General features: G+C 35.4%; 1 protein-coding gene across 1 annotated transcript in view; it reads left to right on the top strand.

Moving 5' to 3' along the window:
• Positions 1-17,930, top strand: part of STT3B (STT3 oligosaccharyltransferase complex catalytic subunit B) — a 47,259-nt gene that overhangs the window by 18,886 nt on the left and 10,443 nt on the right. Inside the window, exons 2-8 of the mRNA XM_065753153.1 lie at positions 689-797; positions 2,535-2,822; positions 4,512-4,577; positions 7,830-7,929; positions 11,928-12,026; positions 13,623-13,769; positions 16,309-16,357. Of these exons, the coding sequence (XP_065609225.1) occupies positions 689-797; positions 2,535-2,822; positions 4,512-4,577; positions 7,830-7,929; positions 11,928-12,026; positions 13,623-13,769; positions 16,309-16,357 (858 nt within the window). The remainder of the gene's footprint in view (positions 1-688; positions 798-2,534; positions 2,823-4,511; positions 4,578-7,829; positions 7,930-11,927; positions 12,027-13,622; positions 13,770-16,308; positions 16,358-17,930) is intronic.

Genomic DNA, 17,930 nt, shown 5'->3' with positions numbered 1-17,930 from the left:
ATACATGGGCAGCGTGGAAGACTGAAGTGAAGATATGCACAGAAGGGTTTTAATTGTGCAAAGAATTTTCTGCAGCAGAGAATATGTACAAACTCTGAAGGCATAATTTCATTTACAGTGATTCTATCTTAATGTAGATAAGTACTTCTTGTTTGAAAGAAGAAAGTTATGCAGAGGACCATTAGGTTGATATGGTGTGAACAAACAGAGTGCATTTATTTCATATTATTGCATTGCTTCATCTTTCAATGTTGAGTGAAATAGAGTAGCAGATGTTCTGGGTAGCTATCTTGACTCCAAAGGAAGTCCTGCGTTAATTCTTCCATAGTCTTCACTCTACTTAAGTGGTATTCCGGATAGGATATGTAAATTGTTGAAGAGTCTACTAGCTTTAAAAGGGAATGCAGAAGTGACATAGGTTTGTATCAGGGTCATAAAAAACTGTTTAATGTTTACCAAGACAAAAGGATGTCGTATTTCAGCTATGTGCACTAGCCATAGAAACGGAGACAGTGTGGTTGTTAATAATGGCAAACTCAGTAATTTACTTTAAAAAATTTGAGAGGACCATTGTATAGTAAATGTTGAACTTTATTTGCTTTCTAGATCTTAAAGAAAAGAGGACTTGCATTATGCGTATGGTCCTTGATTTTTATTCCCTTCCCACTATTCTTCCCTTTCTTTCTAGGTTTAACTATAGATCAACACATCATCTTGCATCCCATGGGTTTTATGAATTTTTAAACTGGTTTGATGAAAGAGCATGGTATCCACTGGGAAGAATAGTTGGTGGAACAGTAAGTATTATAATAATAACTTACAGTTGGCTTTGTGGTAATATTGTCGAACTTTAAACACAACTTTGACCTCGATAGAGGGAGAATCCTGGTAGAAAACACTATTAATTGTCACATTGCTGTGGAGGGAGTACGAAGATGTTTTTGATTTTTAGCTGCAGTAATTAATACATTAAGTCAGCCTGCATTAGACCCTATCCAACACTATGCTGTGAAAAAGAAAACAGAACTGAGTTTTGCCATCTAACGTATGAACTTGTAATAATAAGTGGGGATTTTATGACTCCTGTAACTTTGATTTTCCTTTGTAGAGAAACTATTACAAAGTGTTACATTACAAAAGAAAAGAGAGTGAAAAACAGTTATCTAACTCTCTTATGACTCAAATGCTAAGTCAACAATGTATCTTGAGTGGGTATCATCTGAATGTGGAATTCGTATTCAGGGTTTCACTGAAAAAAGATCCTTGATAACTAAAATAGGAGTGGTCAGGAGACACATGAAGCATCAAGAGTGGCTATGATTGATGTCAATGCAAGTTACAAAACAGGAAGCTTGTAAGAAACAGTATTATCAATTAGAATATTAACAGCTCAGTAGAATGGCTTTAGTAATTCTAAGTAACACAGCCACATCTAACCTTGAAAGTACGTTAAAACTTTTTAATTATAGAGCATACCACTTAAATTCATTTACAAAGCTTTTTGTAATAATTAGATCACCATTTAAGTCTTTTAGAGATACTCGTGACATACTTCTTACATATATATTTTTCCGTACTTAAAAAAAAAAACCTTAGAAATTGGAATTAAAATTTTGAATGTATGCCACATTTTGGAAGCCACATGGTGTATTATGTTTTAATAATTTGCCTTGATAACCTGTTCTCAAGGATATAAGCAGAACATCCCATCATCTGTTAATTTAGCACAAAGCTCTTAAATTTTGAAAGAAACTAAGGCAGTTGAAGGCCATATTGAGTTTTCTACTACATATTGATTTTTTTTAATGTTGATAAATGTGGAGGGGTAGAATTCCTATTAAGGACATTTTAATGTTCTCCAATATTCTGTGATAGGCTGCATGGTTTTGTATCTGTGCTACTCTTTCCTGGAGGACATCCTAATTCAGTTTTGTGGGACTTCCTTTTAATCTTCATATCCAAGATGTCTGCGGATGTCTTGCAAATGTACAATACTCAACTGACTGTCAGTCAGTTTTTAAATTTAGAAACTTCAATGCATATTTTATTTTTCCACGGGTAACAAGAAATAAATAAACAGCATGGTGTATTACAGAGAAAATTGGATATGGCTGAGAAATGATGAGGGGTTTCTTATTATTTCAGGGTTTTTTTTATTTGTTTTCATTTTCTTAAAGCTGTTAGCTAGCTTGGAATTTTCTTGCAAACTTGAGTTCTGATTCCTTAACTGAAAATTCTGCTCATTATGTGATAAATGTCAGGGAAGATAGGATATTATCTGTGTGCTGCTTATTCATTTAGAAAATGGATTATATATAATTGTTAGCATTTGGGTAAAATTTAAAGAACCTTGGGTATTCAGCGGTGTTGTCAAAACATGATTAAAGCAGTATTGAAATAATTCCATTAACTTTACCTGCTCACTGCTTGTATCAGGTTAAGAAATGACTGCATTTCCTTGCAAATTATATGCAAATAAACCTACCATGACCATTTTCTGCAATAATACAGTGAAGTTTTTTTCCTCCCTTTAGGTATACCCAGGACTGATGGTGACAGCAGGCCTTATACATTGGATTTTAAATATGCTTAATGTGACAGTCCATATAAGAGACGTATGTGTGTTCCTAGCACCAGTTTTTAGCGGCCTTACAGCTATTTCTACTTTCCTGCTCACCAGAGAACTGTGGAACCAGGGAGCAGGGCTTTTAGCTGCCTGTTTTATTGCCATAGTTCCAGGTTACATATCTCGATCGGTAGCAGGATCATTTGACAATGAAGGCATAGCTATTTTTGCACTGCAGTTCACATACTATTTATGGGTAAGTAATTGCTGAGTCTTTTGCTTTGGAAACATTTTTTGGTTCCTCCTCCAACCAAATGAATGATTTTTCTTAGCATTCATTGAAATCTCATTTTCTTCCCTCTCATTTCTCTTCCCCTTGGCTCTGGGTGAGGCAGTACTGAGAAGTCATGTGATCTGAACTGCTCCATAACAATGCTCTTCAGTTCCATGAAAATACTGCTCAACTGGAATATGTGTGTCCTGTAGTAATAGTAATAATGATGAGTCTGTAAGTTTGAAGAAACAGTAGGGTTGCTTTCTTATTTTTGCTATAGAGATATTTGGTGTTTATTTGAGCATCAGGCTTGAGCCTCCATATTTAGTTGATGAAAAGCAGCAGACTGGATTTTCTTCTGGAGAAGCTGTTGACTGTATGTCTAGGCATTGATTTAAGTATTCAAAGGTAATACCTAAAGCTGCCCATGGAGCAAGGTACTGATACTGTTTGCATGCTTAAAAAATGTTTAATAGTCTAATGCCTTTTAAATAGCCTGCTTTTTCATCTCTCATTCCTTAATCTGCACGTAGAACTCCATCTGACAGGAAGTGTTGTGTGAAGGGGTTTAGGTGAGCTGGAGTTTTTTGGGACTGTTCTATTTCTGATGGAAATAACACAAACAACATAGTCATATTGTTGATTCAACACTATGGTGCTGTTCCTTGTGCTGTCCTTTAAGGCTCATGCTTCTTGTATTGAATGTATCTTCATAGTGACTATGTACATAGTCATTACAGCTTTTCCCATGATTTGTCAAGAATTCTAGTTTCCATAAATAAATGCATGCTTGCAGTTTTTTTAGCTTTAGAATGTTTCAAACTTGGGATACTGTTCGTGAGAACATAGTAGAAGGAAATTCAAGCTTTTCATGATTTAGCTACTGGTGATAATTAAGTATAGGTTCTGAAGAAAGGCCCGCTAATGGTTTTTATGTTTTCTTAATTTGAATTTAAATTGCTGTTGTAAAGGTATATTGGTTTGGATAATAATAGAATCAACCTATGTTGTTACTTTTTAATAACTAAGACACAATAGCAGTTATCTGTTCTAATGGAACTCACGTCTGTAACTAGGCTGCATAGTGCCAGTCGTGTTCTGCATGAGCTCTTGCAGAGCTGTGTGAATCAAACATATTTTACAGATATAACTGCATAACTTTGTTTAATGGCAGTTTTTCACCACTCTCCATTCTGTACAGAATCATATTCCTGAGCCAGTTCATGGGTCCTGCTATACCTTTAGTAAAATCTGGATGCTCTCACTAACCTCCAGTGAGTTTTTTAAAATTACAGGGTAGCTCTTTATAATTGCAGAGTTGGGTCTGATGCCAGCCAAAGGAAGCCACGGATGGTCTACAATTAACAATTATAATAAGTTCTAATGTCTCAGGGAATGCAGCATAAAAGTGTTGCAGCTATTTGTCTACCTTGCATCATGAAACAGATAGTTGCAGTGCATCCTGTCTGTGTATTATCTAGAGAGATACATCCATGTAAGCTGTTCTGTTTGTGAATGGATTGCACTTGTGGTTTGATTTTATGGACATCAGTTCAGAAGCATACAAATATAATTTGATATGTATTTAAGAACTTCTCTTGACAGTTGTTTTGGAATTGAATTTTGTAGTATTTTCCAATGTTTGTTTATTATACTTGGTTATTTTTAAAGGTGAAGTCGGTGAAAACTGGGTCAGTCTTTTGGACAATCTGCTGCTGTCTATCTTACTTTTACATGGTAAGCTTTTTGTATGTAATAACTCTTTGAGTAGTACTTAATTCACGTGTTGATGAAGGACAGGAAGAGATTTTAGTCTTTGTTGGGATCCTAATGTGAAATTGTTCCTTTGTCTTCTTACTAAGACCTTATGTATATGAATTAGAAGAAATAGTAAATATTTTGAAGTTAAAAATGCTCAAGTACAATGAAAGAAGTTCTTGTAAAACACTAAATACAATAACTTTTCTTACAAATCCACCCTGTGCTGCAAATAGGTGCTTTGATTCAGTGGAATTTCTGGTTTGGTCCAGGTGATTGAAGGTGGGAGTTTTATATTCATGCATATGTGTCATTATTACTGAATATGTTCTGTACAATATATACGTATTGTACATACTGTATACAGCAATAATAATTTTTTCCTCCCCTTCTGAAATGTTAGATTCACAGTATTCTTCTGTATGAATCAGTCAAAGGCCTTTTTTTTTTCTCTAATGGGTAAACATTTTCTGTGACTGTATGATAAATAAATTAGCTTCAAAGTGACCAGTATCCCAGACTGTTGGGATAATTGCTTGGTGGTGTTAATGTTGAGGCCTCAAATACTGCTTTTCCACAGGCAGCTAGCTAGCCTTGAAAAAAAAAAAAAGGAAAGAAAAAAAAAGGAATTTGGGAATCATTTTGCGTGCTTTAAATTAAGTGGAGCACTGTTTCAGAGGTTGTATGGCTGCTGCCTACATTTCCTTAGCTTTAATGCTAATTGGTTTGACTTTTTTTTGAGAGAGAGAGTACATCTATTTCCTCTCATTTCTCCTTCTTTCTGTCGAGTCAGCAAATAAATAGCATCTTTTTTTATACATAACATTTGTTTTTATGTTGCATTATGTGGAAGACCTGTTGTTTTGATGCAGAATTATGTGCTGTACAAGGTTAGGTATGTTAGGTTTTGAATTGTTGCACTGATAGAGTTGTAATCTTTTATATTAGGCCTTTTTAATGGCAAGATCCTCCAAGAGTGTTGTTCATAAATATGTAAATATGTCTTAGTTTCAGCTGGGACTGAGTTGTTTTCTTCTGAGTGTTTGGTATGATGCCATGTTTTGGATCTAAAAACGTCACAGAATTGGTTTCTCCTCATCTCAGTCTGACTACCATCTTGGTCTGTGGAACTTTTAAAGAATGAAAGGATGTGATCTAGAGTGAGCATGTGGCAAAAACTTAAAGAATCAATCTCATCATCATGACGCTCAATCCTTAATGTAAATTAATGTTCATCTAATCTGTTTATTTAATCTATCTGTCCATAAATTAGTGTCAATGATTAGATGAGAATTTTGTTGCTCACAGAGCTCACCTGCTTGATCTCTGTTGGTGGCTTTCCACGTATCGTATTTCTTTTTGTGAAAGTATTTCGATAAGATATCTTCCTTGGCATTTTACTTAGATAAATCTCTAGGACAGCATAATCATTCTATGCATTATGTAGTGTTAATTTGTCTTCCTCTGGTGGAATTAGTGATCTTTTATGTGTAAGTCAAAAATTATAATTTGGAGGTAGTGAGGGTCATTCCTTGCTTGTGGAATGTGGAAAATACCAATTTGTAAGGAAATGGATACTGCATGAGCTGGCAGAAGTCTTGCTTAATATCTAAATCTGCTTAAGGTGTATACCTAACTCACTCTGGTGATTGGACTCGCAATATAGCATTGCATTCCGTAAGGAGAAGGTGTTCTTTCTTGCATTTAAATGTTTTAGCCTTTGTTTAACGTCAGCTTCTTTTGCTTCAGATGCTTTTTAACAACAAGGAATAAAATAAAACTGTACATTGAGGCTATCCTTTTAAGAGTACTGGCATAATTGTATTCTTCACAAATCTGCAAGGAAATCTCCGCTATGTTTGAAAAGTTCTAGTACAATCTTCAATGTAGATCTAGTTCAATATCTTGATAATTAGAGACCTGCTAATTAGAAACGCAGGTCTCTAGTCCATACAGACTGCTTGCTATGTGCATCATTCAAGCCTCTGCCCAAATATGCCAATGTCCTAATTACACATTTGTTCTCATTCTACCCTATCCTACCTGTCTTTGTATGTTTTTTCTCTGTAAATGATATTTCCTATGTAAACAGTGATAGTTCATGCTATTAATTTGGCAGTAGAATGACAATAATATGGAATTATTTTCTAGGAAATTCATAATTTTTCTACTTGTTTCTCATCGTATGAATCAGCTACCCAAATTGTGAAGTACCTGGTTTTGCAGTATTAGTATCAGAATGCAGTACTTAACTTTGTTCTTATTTTAGAATGTGTTCTATAGAAGATATTTTTTGGGGTTTCTGGATTCTAGGGCTTTAAAAATACCTACATGAAACTAAGCCTTGGAGTACAATTAAAGTAAAAACCACATGGCTGTTGCATTCTAAAAATGAAGATCTGGGGTAGGCTTGGTACATATGGGAGAAGTCTAGACTACAATTTGACAAGAGGATGTGTTAAAATATAGACTGCCTGCTGTATATATTAGCCCTTCTTAATGTATTAAAAATTAAGATAACAGATTGTAATGGTAGCTCATTAAATCTTTATCATAGTCAACAGTGAGTGATACAATGATAACGTTGTAATGTTTCCGTTCTAAGTATATCTTACCATTGCTTCTCAAGCACTGCAGTTAGTCCAGCTTCACAGTGTCCTTGATGTTGTACGCCACTGCGCAGTGCTCAGCCCTGCTTCCCTGTGGATCTACCCTCTTCCATTTGTTTCTTTCCTTACACTGCAGCTTCCCTTTGCTGCACTGTCCCTCCAGTTCTGCCACTGGCAGAACCTTGCTCCCTTTCTTCTTTCTGTCTGGAGACAAAAAGTGCAGGGCATTGTGCTTGCTGCATGTCAAATGAAAATCTTGAATCCTAGATGGGAGTACTGCTGCTTCCATGCGCTGCATCCATCACTGTGAGGAAAAGTCCCCAGCATCACATTCTTGTTTGCCAACCTGACCAAATTAGCCTGGGAGGAGCTGTGCAGCTGTAAGCAAGACAGCCATGAAAATGCACTAGTTCATTTCAGAAATCTTTAATACTTCGATACTGCTTATCTTGGTTTGTACTTTTTGTTTTAATTTGGTAGCAAATTTTGAGAAAGATTCTGACAGTATTGCTAGTAGTTCTGACTTTTTGCCTAGGTGGTTTTTGTGTTATCTTGTCAGCAATGACTGTCCTAAGAATTTGCAGATATTCTTGGAGCTGATTTCCTATTTTATTTCTCACAGGTCTCTGCATGGGGTGGGTATGTTTTCATCATCAACCTTATTCCCCTGCATGTGTTTGTTCTGCTGCTGATGCAGAGGTACAGCAGGAGGGTCTACATTGGTAAGTTTTGTTCTTTGAACAGTCATGGTTGAATGCTAGGTCACAAGATATGAAGTAACGCTGATGTCTTCTGAATTAGCTGGAATGAAGAAATTGCACATCAGATGGCATTTTATTAATTGAATTACTGATTATAGACACTTACTGGCTGCAACAGTAGAGTTAAGACATACTGTCACATTCCAAAATTTCAGATACAGTGCAGCTTACTCATTTTCTACTTTCTAGTGCACTGAAAAAAAAAAAGGAAATAACTGGATGTTTTGATATTCTTAAAATCCTGTTAGTATATTGAATTTATACATTGTGTGGGTGCATCCTAAATAAATAGAAAAAAGTTTCATCTTCTTTTCCTAGTACATAAAAGAACTGCTGTTTTTAAAACATTTTGCAGCATTAATTTTGGAAATATTTTAGTTTATTGTGACATGTACAGGAAAATAAATAGGGAATTTTAAACCACCATGTAAGTTTTATATAACATGGACTAAAAAGCAGCACAAGAATCTGCAAACTCCACTTTATTGCTTAAGATTTTATTGGGTTAATGGGTCAGCCTTGCTTCCAGTTACAGAAATGTTTGGATAGGAGATTTTTTTTTTATTTGATTTGCCTGATATTTATATATTCTTTCAACAGTTTAGAGATATTACTTGTTAAATCAGTTGGCCATATTGTGGATATGTGAATGAAATAATTAACAGGCAATTCAAGGATTCAGAAATGTATGTTAGAAGATTTTTGATCCCTTCATGTAAACCTTTACTAAAGATAGTCTGAGAGCATAGCATTCATTGAACTATGATATATTTACAGACATGAAACATGATATTTTTGTTACCCATTTTAATACTAATTTTCTCTAAATACATATATATATATATTTTTTTTTTTTTTAAGAATCTACTAGGGGAATTATAGTATTAACAGTGCGTGGTAGTTCAAATATATAATAATTACTCACATTCTGTTTTTCATTTTTATACCCCAGTACAAATATTTGTTTCTTGCTTCTTAGCTATCTATTCATATAATTCAGAATCTGAAAGTAAATTTAAAAAAAAAAAGGAAGGAAACCCCAACCCACATTTTAATTTTAGTAGTAGTTAACTTTTTAATTAACTACTTGCTTATAACTACAAGGCAGTGCAATCGATCTTGTTTTTCTTTTAAAAACACTTTATTAAATATTTTCATTTTCCAGCTTCTATGAGTTAGGCTAGAGCAAATGGAATTTATTCGTTATAAAATCCTAAGAGGATGTGGTAACCAGAAACAATAAAGCGCAAGTACTCTCATTTTTTCAGTTTCCAATGAACTAGTCTTTAATTGCATGAGGGGAAAATAGTTTTGCCAGTTTGTATGATTAAAGTTTTTGGCACCAGTTTGTTTCGGTAATAGCTACAGTGTTTTGAGATGTTATTATCCTTCAGCTGTGCGGGAGATGCATTTCAGGAGAGTTGTCAGAATTAAAACATGATTGCTGCCTTGCTGTATCCTTGCTATTCCTGGCTTAATTTAAACTTCCATGGAAGCCTTACACAGATGTCTGTACATCTTGCAGCAACGCGTGTGTTCTAGGTTTGTTTAACAGGATGTTTTTGTAAAAACAGATAGGAATTACTCTTCAAGCATTTCTGGGGAGATATGGAAGTATGTTTCGCTGCCAGATATTCAGATAAGATGAGATGAAAGCTCATTGAAGTAGGGAAAATAAAGATATTTTTGGACCATATGTGATAAGCAATTACTAGTGTGCGTGCAGGAGTCTCTTAATGCTCAAGGCTACCAATGTGTGCCTGTAACTTTTTGTAACCTATTGACAGATGACAGTAGCTAGTAAAATGTGCATCCATCTTAGAAAAATAACCTCTTCATTTGAATGCAGAACTGTTGATGTTATCTTCCATTATTTTATGTTAGTTTCTCTTGTAGTTTCTCACAAGCTTAAAACATGAATGCTTTTACATTCGGAAAGGTACCGATGCAGATTTAAGTCTCGTACACTTGGGAGATTTGGCAATTTTCACTTCAATCTACTCTTATTTTATTTTATTTTATTTTATTTCGTATACTTCAAAACTAAGCACTTAAAGACAGGACAAAGGGAAATGGTTTCAAGCTAAAAGGGGAGATTTAGGTTAGATATAAGGAAGAATTTTTTTTACAAGGGCGGTAAGGCACTGGAATGGGTTGTCCAGGGCTGTGGTGGCTGCCCTGTCCTTGGACAAGGCTCTGAGCAACCTGATCTTTCTGTAGATCACAGAATCACAGAATTGCAGTGATTGGAAGAGACCTCTGGAGATCATCTGTTTCAACCCCCCTCCTAAAAACAGGCTCCCCATCAGTAGATTAAGCTGAAAAATGTCCCTGTTCGTGGCAGGGAAATTGGAAGGGACTCTCAAAGGTCATCTAGTCTAACTCAAACAATTCCGTGATCTGCTGGAATTTAAAACTAAATTTCTATAATTCCTTGCTTTTGTGTTGTATTTTATCATATGTTTTTACTAACTACCGAAGTATTTTAAAACTTAAGATAATAAGTGTTTGTTTCTGGTGATTATTATCCATTAATTGAAAACTGTTGTTTGTATTCTCTGAAGTAGTTTTCAGTAGCTTTTTTCTCAAGTTTGTACAGTGTACAGTAACTGTAAAATTGTGTGAAATGAGTTTATCCAAAAGGTCAGGATTTTTTTTTGTTTTTGATCTAATCAAAGTTATAATCATAGAACCATAGAATGGTTTGGGTTGGAAGGGTCCTCAGAGATCATCCTTCCTGCTGCAGGCAGGGTTGCCCACCACTAAATCACTAGATTTAGGTAAGATTGCCCAGGGCCTCATGCAACCTGGCCTTGAAAACCTCCAAAGCATGGAGCATGGATAGTGTGATGCAGTACACTTCCATGTGCTAAGTTCCTCACAAAGCTGTATCAGACCACCTGTTCTTTCAATCCCAAGCAGGCATATGTGATGGCTGCTTGAGAGAAGTGGGTTTCGAGGGGTGCAAAAAATGTGGGCATATGAAGCGTACCAGTTGTAGAATTAAAAATGATTCTTCAAAATGGCCTAACAGGTGTGAAATCTAATGATTTATGTCATCGTTAAACCTCCACAGGATGGCAGTGTTGCAGCACTTTTATGATAGAGTAAATGATTTATGTTGTGAGCTCTTCAAAAATGAAGTTTCCTACAGCAAAGATATATTTCAGTGGCATAAATTAGGAATAGATCAGTAGTGAGGCCAAACAGCAGAATACTGATGTTTCAAAGAACACAGCAGCAAAGACAGCTGGAAGTGGTCGGAAGCATCATGACAGTCATTTGTGTGATCTTTGCAAAGCATTACAGTATCGTAGGAGCATAATGCACAGCTGCAACAAAAATAATACCACTAGTATACCATGTGGCCCCCAAACCTATTCTTTTACTAAAGTTTTGTATGAGGACAAGGATTTCCTCATAAGATTGAGGCATAATGAAGCCAATGGTTTATGATCTGTAATCTCAGATATACATTATTGCTGGTTGCTGCTGAGGGAAGAAAACCTTATTTGGATTTGAAGCTGGCTAGTTGCTTCCAACGTAAGCGGACTCGTGGTTGTTCATAGTTGGTATTTCTCTCTTGTCTTTCCATCTCCTTCTTACCTTGGAATATTTAGGAACCAAATCCTGTCAGAGTGAGATACATGAATATAGTGTTAGTTAAAATAATGATTTGTGGTATTATTACTTCTTGTGTTTTTGGTCTCAACCATCTGAGGGATTATGCATTCCCATTACTGGTGTGGATCTATTAGTACAGACACTCAGTATTCAGCTTTAATTCTGTTGCTTTTCAGTTTCTTGGCATGCTGTTGTATTAAAAATAGAGCAAGCATACCTTTTTCATTTTCTAAGTAGTAAGATGGCTCTACCATCAGTGGAATCAGTGCTCTTTGAAATGTGTATACTCATTTGCTCATGCTTTTCTCTTGTACTTTTCTCCTCTTTTTTTCTAGCATATAGCACTTTCTACATTGTTGGGTTAATATTATCGATGCAGATACCTTTTGTGGGATTTCAACCAATTAGAACAAGTGAACACATGGCAGCTGCAGGTAAGAAAACTGCTTCCAAACAGCCTGTTCAGCACAAAAAATCCCTCCAACCCTTGTGATTCATTTTCCATGTATTAGAAGTAACACAAACAAACCAAATCGTTGAAGAAAATAGGTACAATTTAGTGTCTGTAGGGAAGTTTTCCTTCCAATCAACACATTATCCTCCTTTGTGTGAGCTAATGGAAGTAAAATGCCTCCGTAACGCTGAGTCACTAATGCATTCTGACAAGCACTTATTTTGCACATTGATAATCTCTGCTGTATTGCAATATAATGTTGCTTTCAAGTGTTGCATAATTGAAACATTCGTTACTGGTAAACACAGTTCTTATTGAGCCATTTGTTTTTAGAGTTGATAATTTTTCAAAGTGAGTTAACTACAGATGACATATTACATACAGGAGGCTGATTTTTAAATGACTGATTTTAATCTTTTTGATTCTTTGTTTTCTTAAACTGAGTTTATTCTCAGTAGCTGTTGAGCGTTCAGACATCTTGATTTCTTGACAGCAGTAACCTTTACTAAGTCTGCTAGACTTACAAGCATACATATTAATTATTAGGAGCGTAGACTGGTTCTGTGGTACAGCTTAATTTGTTAGATGACTCCTTTTTCAGTTATATATTGTCACTTAAAGGGTATTTTGGACACCAATTGGAACTTGATTAAAATTCATCAGAAAAAGATATTTTTAGCGTATTTTTGGTATTGAGATTCTTTAAACATTCTTCATATAATGGGCAGAGTACAAGTTATCATGCCATAGTTTGCATCAGAATAATTTTACGGTAGTTTAGTGAATAGAGATATTTGCTTTTATCTGGAGATTTGAAACTAGTGAATTTCAACATCATGTATCACAGTTTCATGATTAGAGAAACACCATATGCTTGAGTTCATGTGGGTTTTTTTCCTTCTGACAGTTACTGATAAATTATTCCTTTTGGGTCGTGATGTGATGATATACATTGAAATAAACAACAGAAAATGCTCAGTATTAGATTTGAAACTAGCTTTTTGACGGTGCAGGATGCTTACCCAGCCAATTCTGGTGTTTCAGCACTGGCTTTGTATAATTCAGTTGTCTGTGTCACTTAGATGTTGGTTTCTTCTTCTTTTTTCATCCATTAAATCCTACTGTTTTGCTCAGTAACTTTTATTTCCATGTGTTTCTTTATTGGACTTAGTTTTTCTGTTGTTTGTAACTCATTACTCAAACTAGCCAAAAGCTGCATCTTGTTTTTTCATAATGCCTAGGTATATTAAACTGTTCTTTGTTGATTTATATGAATTCAATGAACTATATGCAATCTCATTTTTCAGATGTTTCTCTCCCTTACTCCAAGTTGATCTGGGAGCAGAAAGGTGGCTTTTAATGTCTAATAAGCAAAGAATGTTTGCAATAACTGAGGAACTATCATCTCTATTAATTATTAAAGTCAGTTTGGCAGAAAATAATTTTGTACTGGTTTTCAGATGTAAGGATATACATAGTGTGCCTTTTTCTAACTAAAATAAAGTGTAAGCTTGCCAACTTTTTACATCTGTTACCACTTTTCACCATTTAAACAAAAATGTTTGCCTTTCTTTAGGTGTTTTTGCATTGCTGCAGGCATATGCATTTTTGCAGTATCTGAGAGACAGACTAACAAAGCAAGAATTTCAAACGTTGTTCTTCTTGGGTGTCTCACTGGCTGCTGGTATTGTATTCCTGAGTGTCATCTATTTGACGTACACAGGTAAATAAACATGAAATCAGATTCTTTTTGGAGCAGGTAATTGAGGTGATCAGAATTTGGTTAAATCAGAAGTAGATGTTGGTAACCCCAGAGCAAAACAACATCTGTATTACTTCACGTGTCTGTGTGCTGGAATTCATTCTGCATTCTGGGCTGCAGAATTCCTGGGAAACTTTGTCAGTTTCCAGGGAAAGTCAGTGATGTTCCTAAACTTCTCTGTTGAAACAGAAATATCATGAACACTCAAACTGGTTTTTCTTTCATTTTTGTTGTAAAGTGAATGGGCTTCGCTGTGCACAGAAGCAGATACAGGGCTGTTTATCTGGAAACTTAAGCTAGCTGAGTGCACAACAATTCAAGATTTAGACAGAGGTTTGTGGATAGTGGGGATATTTAGACTTATAAATCAGCCAAGAGATCCAACAGATCATCAGCTGATGAGCACAGATCAATTTTGAGTCAAAATACCAAGAGTGCATTTAGAATTAAAGAATGGGAGAAGACGAACTTATAAAACATGCACGTGTAGGATTGATTATTTCATTACTGAAAATAAAGTGTGTGCATGTGAATATATTTTGGATACAAAACTTTGTATGGGTGTTGCAATTTTTTACATAATGCATAGTATGATGCAAGAAGTCAGGTTGGAATGAGGAACATAACTACAGCAAAAGCCTGTTAGGAAGATAAGCATAGTTAAGCTGTTCTGAATAGCACTGATAAATCAAAATAAAGTTATTTACTTTAAGAAATAACTGAACCTGATTTTTACATTACTGAAATTAATGTATGCCTGTAAGTTCTGCATTGGTTCAGCCTCCAGTTTTCAAGGTAACCCTACCCAGCCTCATGAAATTAAGCTTGTTTTTGCACGGTTGAGTTTCTCAGATGCCTCGCTGCCTTTTCTGATTCTGTGACATATTTCCCTGGTCATCTACCACCATGCTTTCTTCCTCCAATGAAGAAAAAGTCACCTGTTGTCCTAGATAAATGTCACCCATGCTAAACTTAAATAATGCTTCAGGCTCCTGACCATCTATCTCATGGCACTCAGCTCTCTCTGTATTTTCTTAATGGTCCTCTTGAAACAGGCTGCTCACATCTGGACCAGGTGCACCACCTGAAAGAAAATTAATGCTTTGAATGGAAGTCCTGTCTGCCATAATGCTAATCAGTCACTCTTCTTAATTTAGCACTATTCACTGTTTTCACCTCTCTGATATTTTTATATTTTTCTAGCCAGCCACCCATGGGACACCAAACCACTGAGTACTTTGTGCAGCCAATTTTCAACACATTGTTGTTTGTCCAATCTGTTCTTCTTCAGCTTACAGTCGAGAAATAAGGAGAACAGTTTAAAGGCATTGGATAATGTAACTCAGGATGTTCTCCTTCATGATCTTTCTAGGGACTGAGGCTGCTGGGTAGCAGTTCCCCTTAGATATTCATTCTTGTCTTTCTAAGAGGTGTAACGTTAAACATTTTCCAGGCAGCAAGGGCCTTCCCTTTTCACCCTGATCAAGATCATGGATAATTATCGCAGCTGCTGGTTATTTCAGCACCATTAGGTGATTCCCATCTGATACTATGTTCTGGATGCATCCAGAGAAGACAATAGGCAGATGTCCTGATCTGCTGACATCTCATTCTTACTTGTGCATGTGGTGGTTTAGGAGCAAGCTTTGCATTCAAAGACTGAAAGGGAAGATAGCTGGGCAGAGAACATTACACATAGTGTTTAAACACAGAATATTAAGCAAAAAACCTCAGTTTTATACTATTTCAGTTTAATACTATTTGTATTTATCAGTGGGAAGACTTAGCACATCATGCACAAAGGCTTAGCTAATAAGAAAAGGGATATAAAGTTCTCGTTTTGGATTCTCTTTATCTGTATGTAGAGGGAGCTGAAATGGTTGCATGGAAAGTAGAAGTAAAATTTTTAACTTTCAATGTTTGTCATCTTATAATGTTTATATTTATAAATTGTTTCTTTTCATGTTAATGGTGCTCAAGTATCTTAGAGCTTTATTATATATATATATATATAGGTAAAATGTATCAGCATGTCAAATACCAACTTTTATGTTATGCATTGCATATTGATAGATCAGTAGAGAAACAGTATGAAACAAGTGTTTTGTGTATTAGTGCTTTGGCTAATGATCATTCTCTTTGTTTTGGGTTAGGCATTTGAGAAGAATTAAATACTTCTTATTGTTTTCTTTTTCTTTTACTTCTTTACAGAACATAGGTTACTATCAGTCATTCTTTGAGAAATACTTTATTTTGCATCACCTTAACTTCTGGAGGTGTGTAGTGATAGTGAACTAGTGCAGTATGACCTCATTGCTAAAACTAGGTTCATGACTGGTAGACTTCCTACCAAAGGCAGTAGGCCTAGTTCACATATTCTACACACGTAATGAAATTTCTTTTTGGTATTTAGTTTTGTGCTGTAATACAAAGGTGTAGACAAATTACTGCATTTAAATACCTAGGCAGCAAAAGGTTTTTTTCCTCTTTTCATTTTCAGGTTATATCGCTCCTTGGAGTGGCAGATTTTATTCACTGTGGGACACTGGGTAAGTAAAGGATAACGTTAGCTATCAATAGCACTCTACTGGAAACTAATAATCTTTTGCTCTCCTCATTATCAAATCCATTTAGTATTTCAGTAAATGAGAATACAGTTGATTTTGATCGGTTCTCTAAAGAGAGCATTGGTAGTAACTGCTCCATGATCTTTGCAACCGTTTTACCTTCATCACTAACTTATTAAGTTCCTTACTTTTTTGGAAGTCTTTGCATATATCTGTTGTATGTTTGTCTATGAAACATCAGTGTTTATCCGCATAAGATAACCAGAAGTGTTTGAGGGCAGCACTTGAGGGCAGAATTTCTAAGAACCTCAAACTTACACTGTTCTCATTGCACAACATTGCACGAAATGAGAGTTTTTCCATGGGATCTTGCATGGTGCCTGCTTGTTTTGTTCATACATCTGTTTTGTGTATACAGATGTCTACTCTGAATTATATTGCTTTATTCATGTGTGCTTTTGTAAATAAATATTCTGGTTTAGTTAACCTTTAAAAATCCAGTGTTCAGTTTTTTAGCCAGGTGGTTAAATAATGGGACAATCTTAATAAAACCAAAGGACAGATGTGTTTAAGGTGGGTCTTAACTGGTATGTTTTCAAGATTAAAAGCAGGGGTAGGAGAACTTCAAACATTTGCTGTTCAGCTTTTTATCAGGCTTCAAAGGCTAGCTGATACAGGATTCTGTACCAACCCTATAATAAATGTAGTAGAATAGGTATCAATAAAAAAGCATCAAATTCATTTGAAAAACATATAGATGTTGTTCCTTGCCTATAACTGTAAATGAAGTGGTCTGCGTATACATATGTATATACAAAGCATTAAAATTTTGAGGGCTTGTCTACATTAGAGAATCATACCGTGTTTAAAACACATCACTGCAATTCTAAGTGAGACCTGGATATTGATGAAGACACGTTTGATACCTCACCCTTTGGGCACACAGCTTCTCAGATCAGATTAGTTCTGTATGCAGAGCTGTCTTTGAACGTGGAACCTGATTTTGTCAGTGTCTGCACTGAGTGCTTGACATGTTGTTTAGTCAACATGCATTTCCAAGTGTAGTTGAGGCCTGATTTTCAGCATCTGAGAAAATGTGGGGACGTCAGACTGGCCTCTGGTATTTAATATTTGCTTTCATGCACTGAACAAACAAAGGTGTTTTGTATAGAAAGAAAAAGCTTCCAAAATACAGTATTGAAATCCTAGGGAGTTTACAGTCACGGTGGATTGTCACTTTGGTATATAGCAATGGCTTCCATAGCTGGATGTTTTCATTCTGGTGAATTTGGCTTTCCTATTTATCCATTATAGAACAAAATTGTCTGTAATTCTCATTCTTTTAGTTAGTATGGAAATAATCCTTTATATTGATGTTTGAAGTAGCTCTGCACACCAAATACTTCCTAAATACAAGAAGACATGAGGACATCTTTTGGTACAGAAGTTTCATCAGGTTTCTGCTAAATAGAGCATTTACCATTTGAAATTGAAATGCTTCCTTTTAAATGAGTTTCAGAATTCCTAATGTTTACAAGTTTTAATAATTTTCTCT

This window comes from Cyrtonyx montezumae, unplaced genomic scaffold (assembly GCF_038088225.1).
Source record: "Cyrtonyx montezumae isolate F1298 unplaced genomic scaffold, pur_monq_1.0 scaffold_8, whole genome shotgun sequence".
Lineage (NCBI taxonomy): Eukaryota > Metazoa > Chordata > Aves > Galliformes > Odontophoridae > Cyrtonyx > Cyrtonyx montezumae.
Note: the sequence above shows the minus strand (reverse complement) of the source record. Positions and strands in the feature narration are given on the sequence as shown.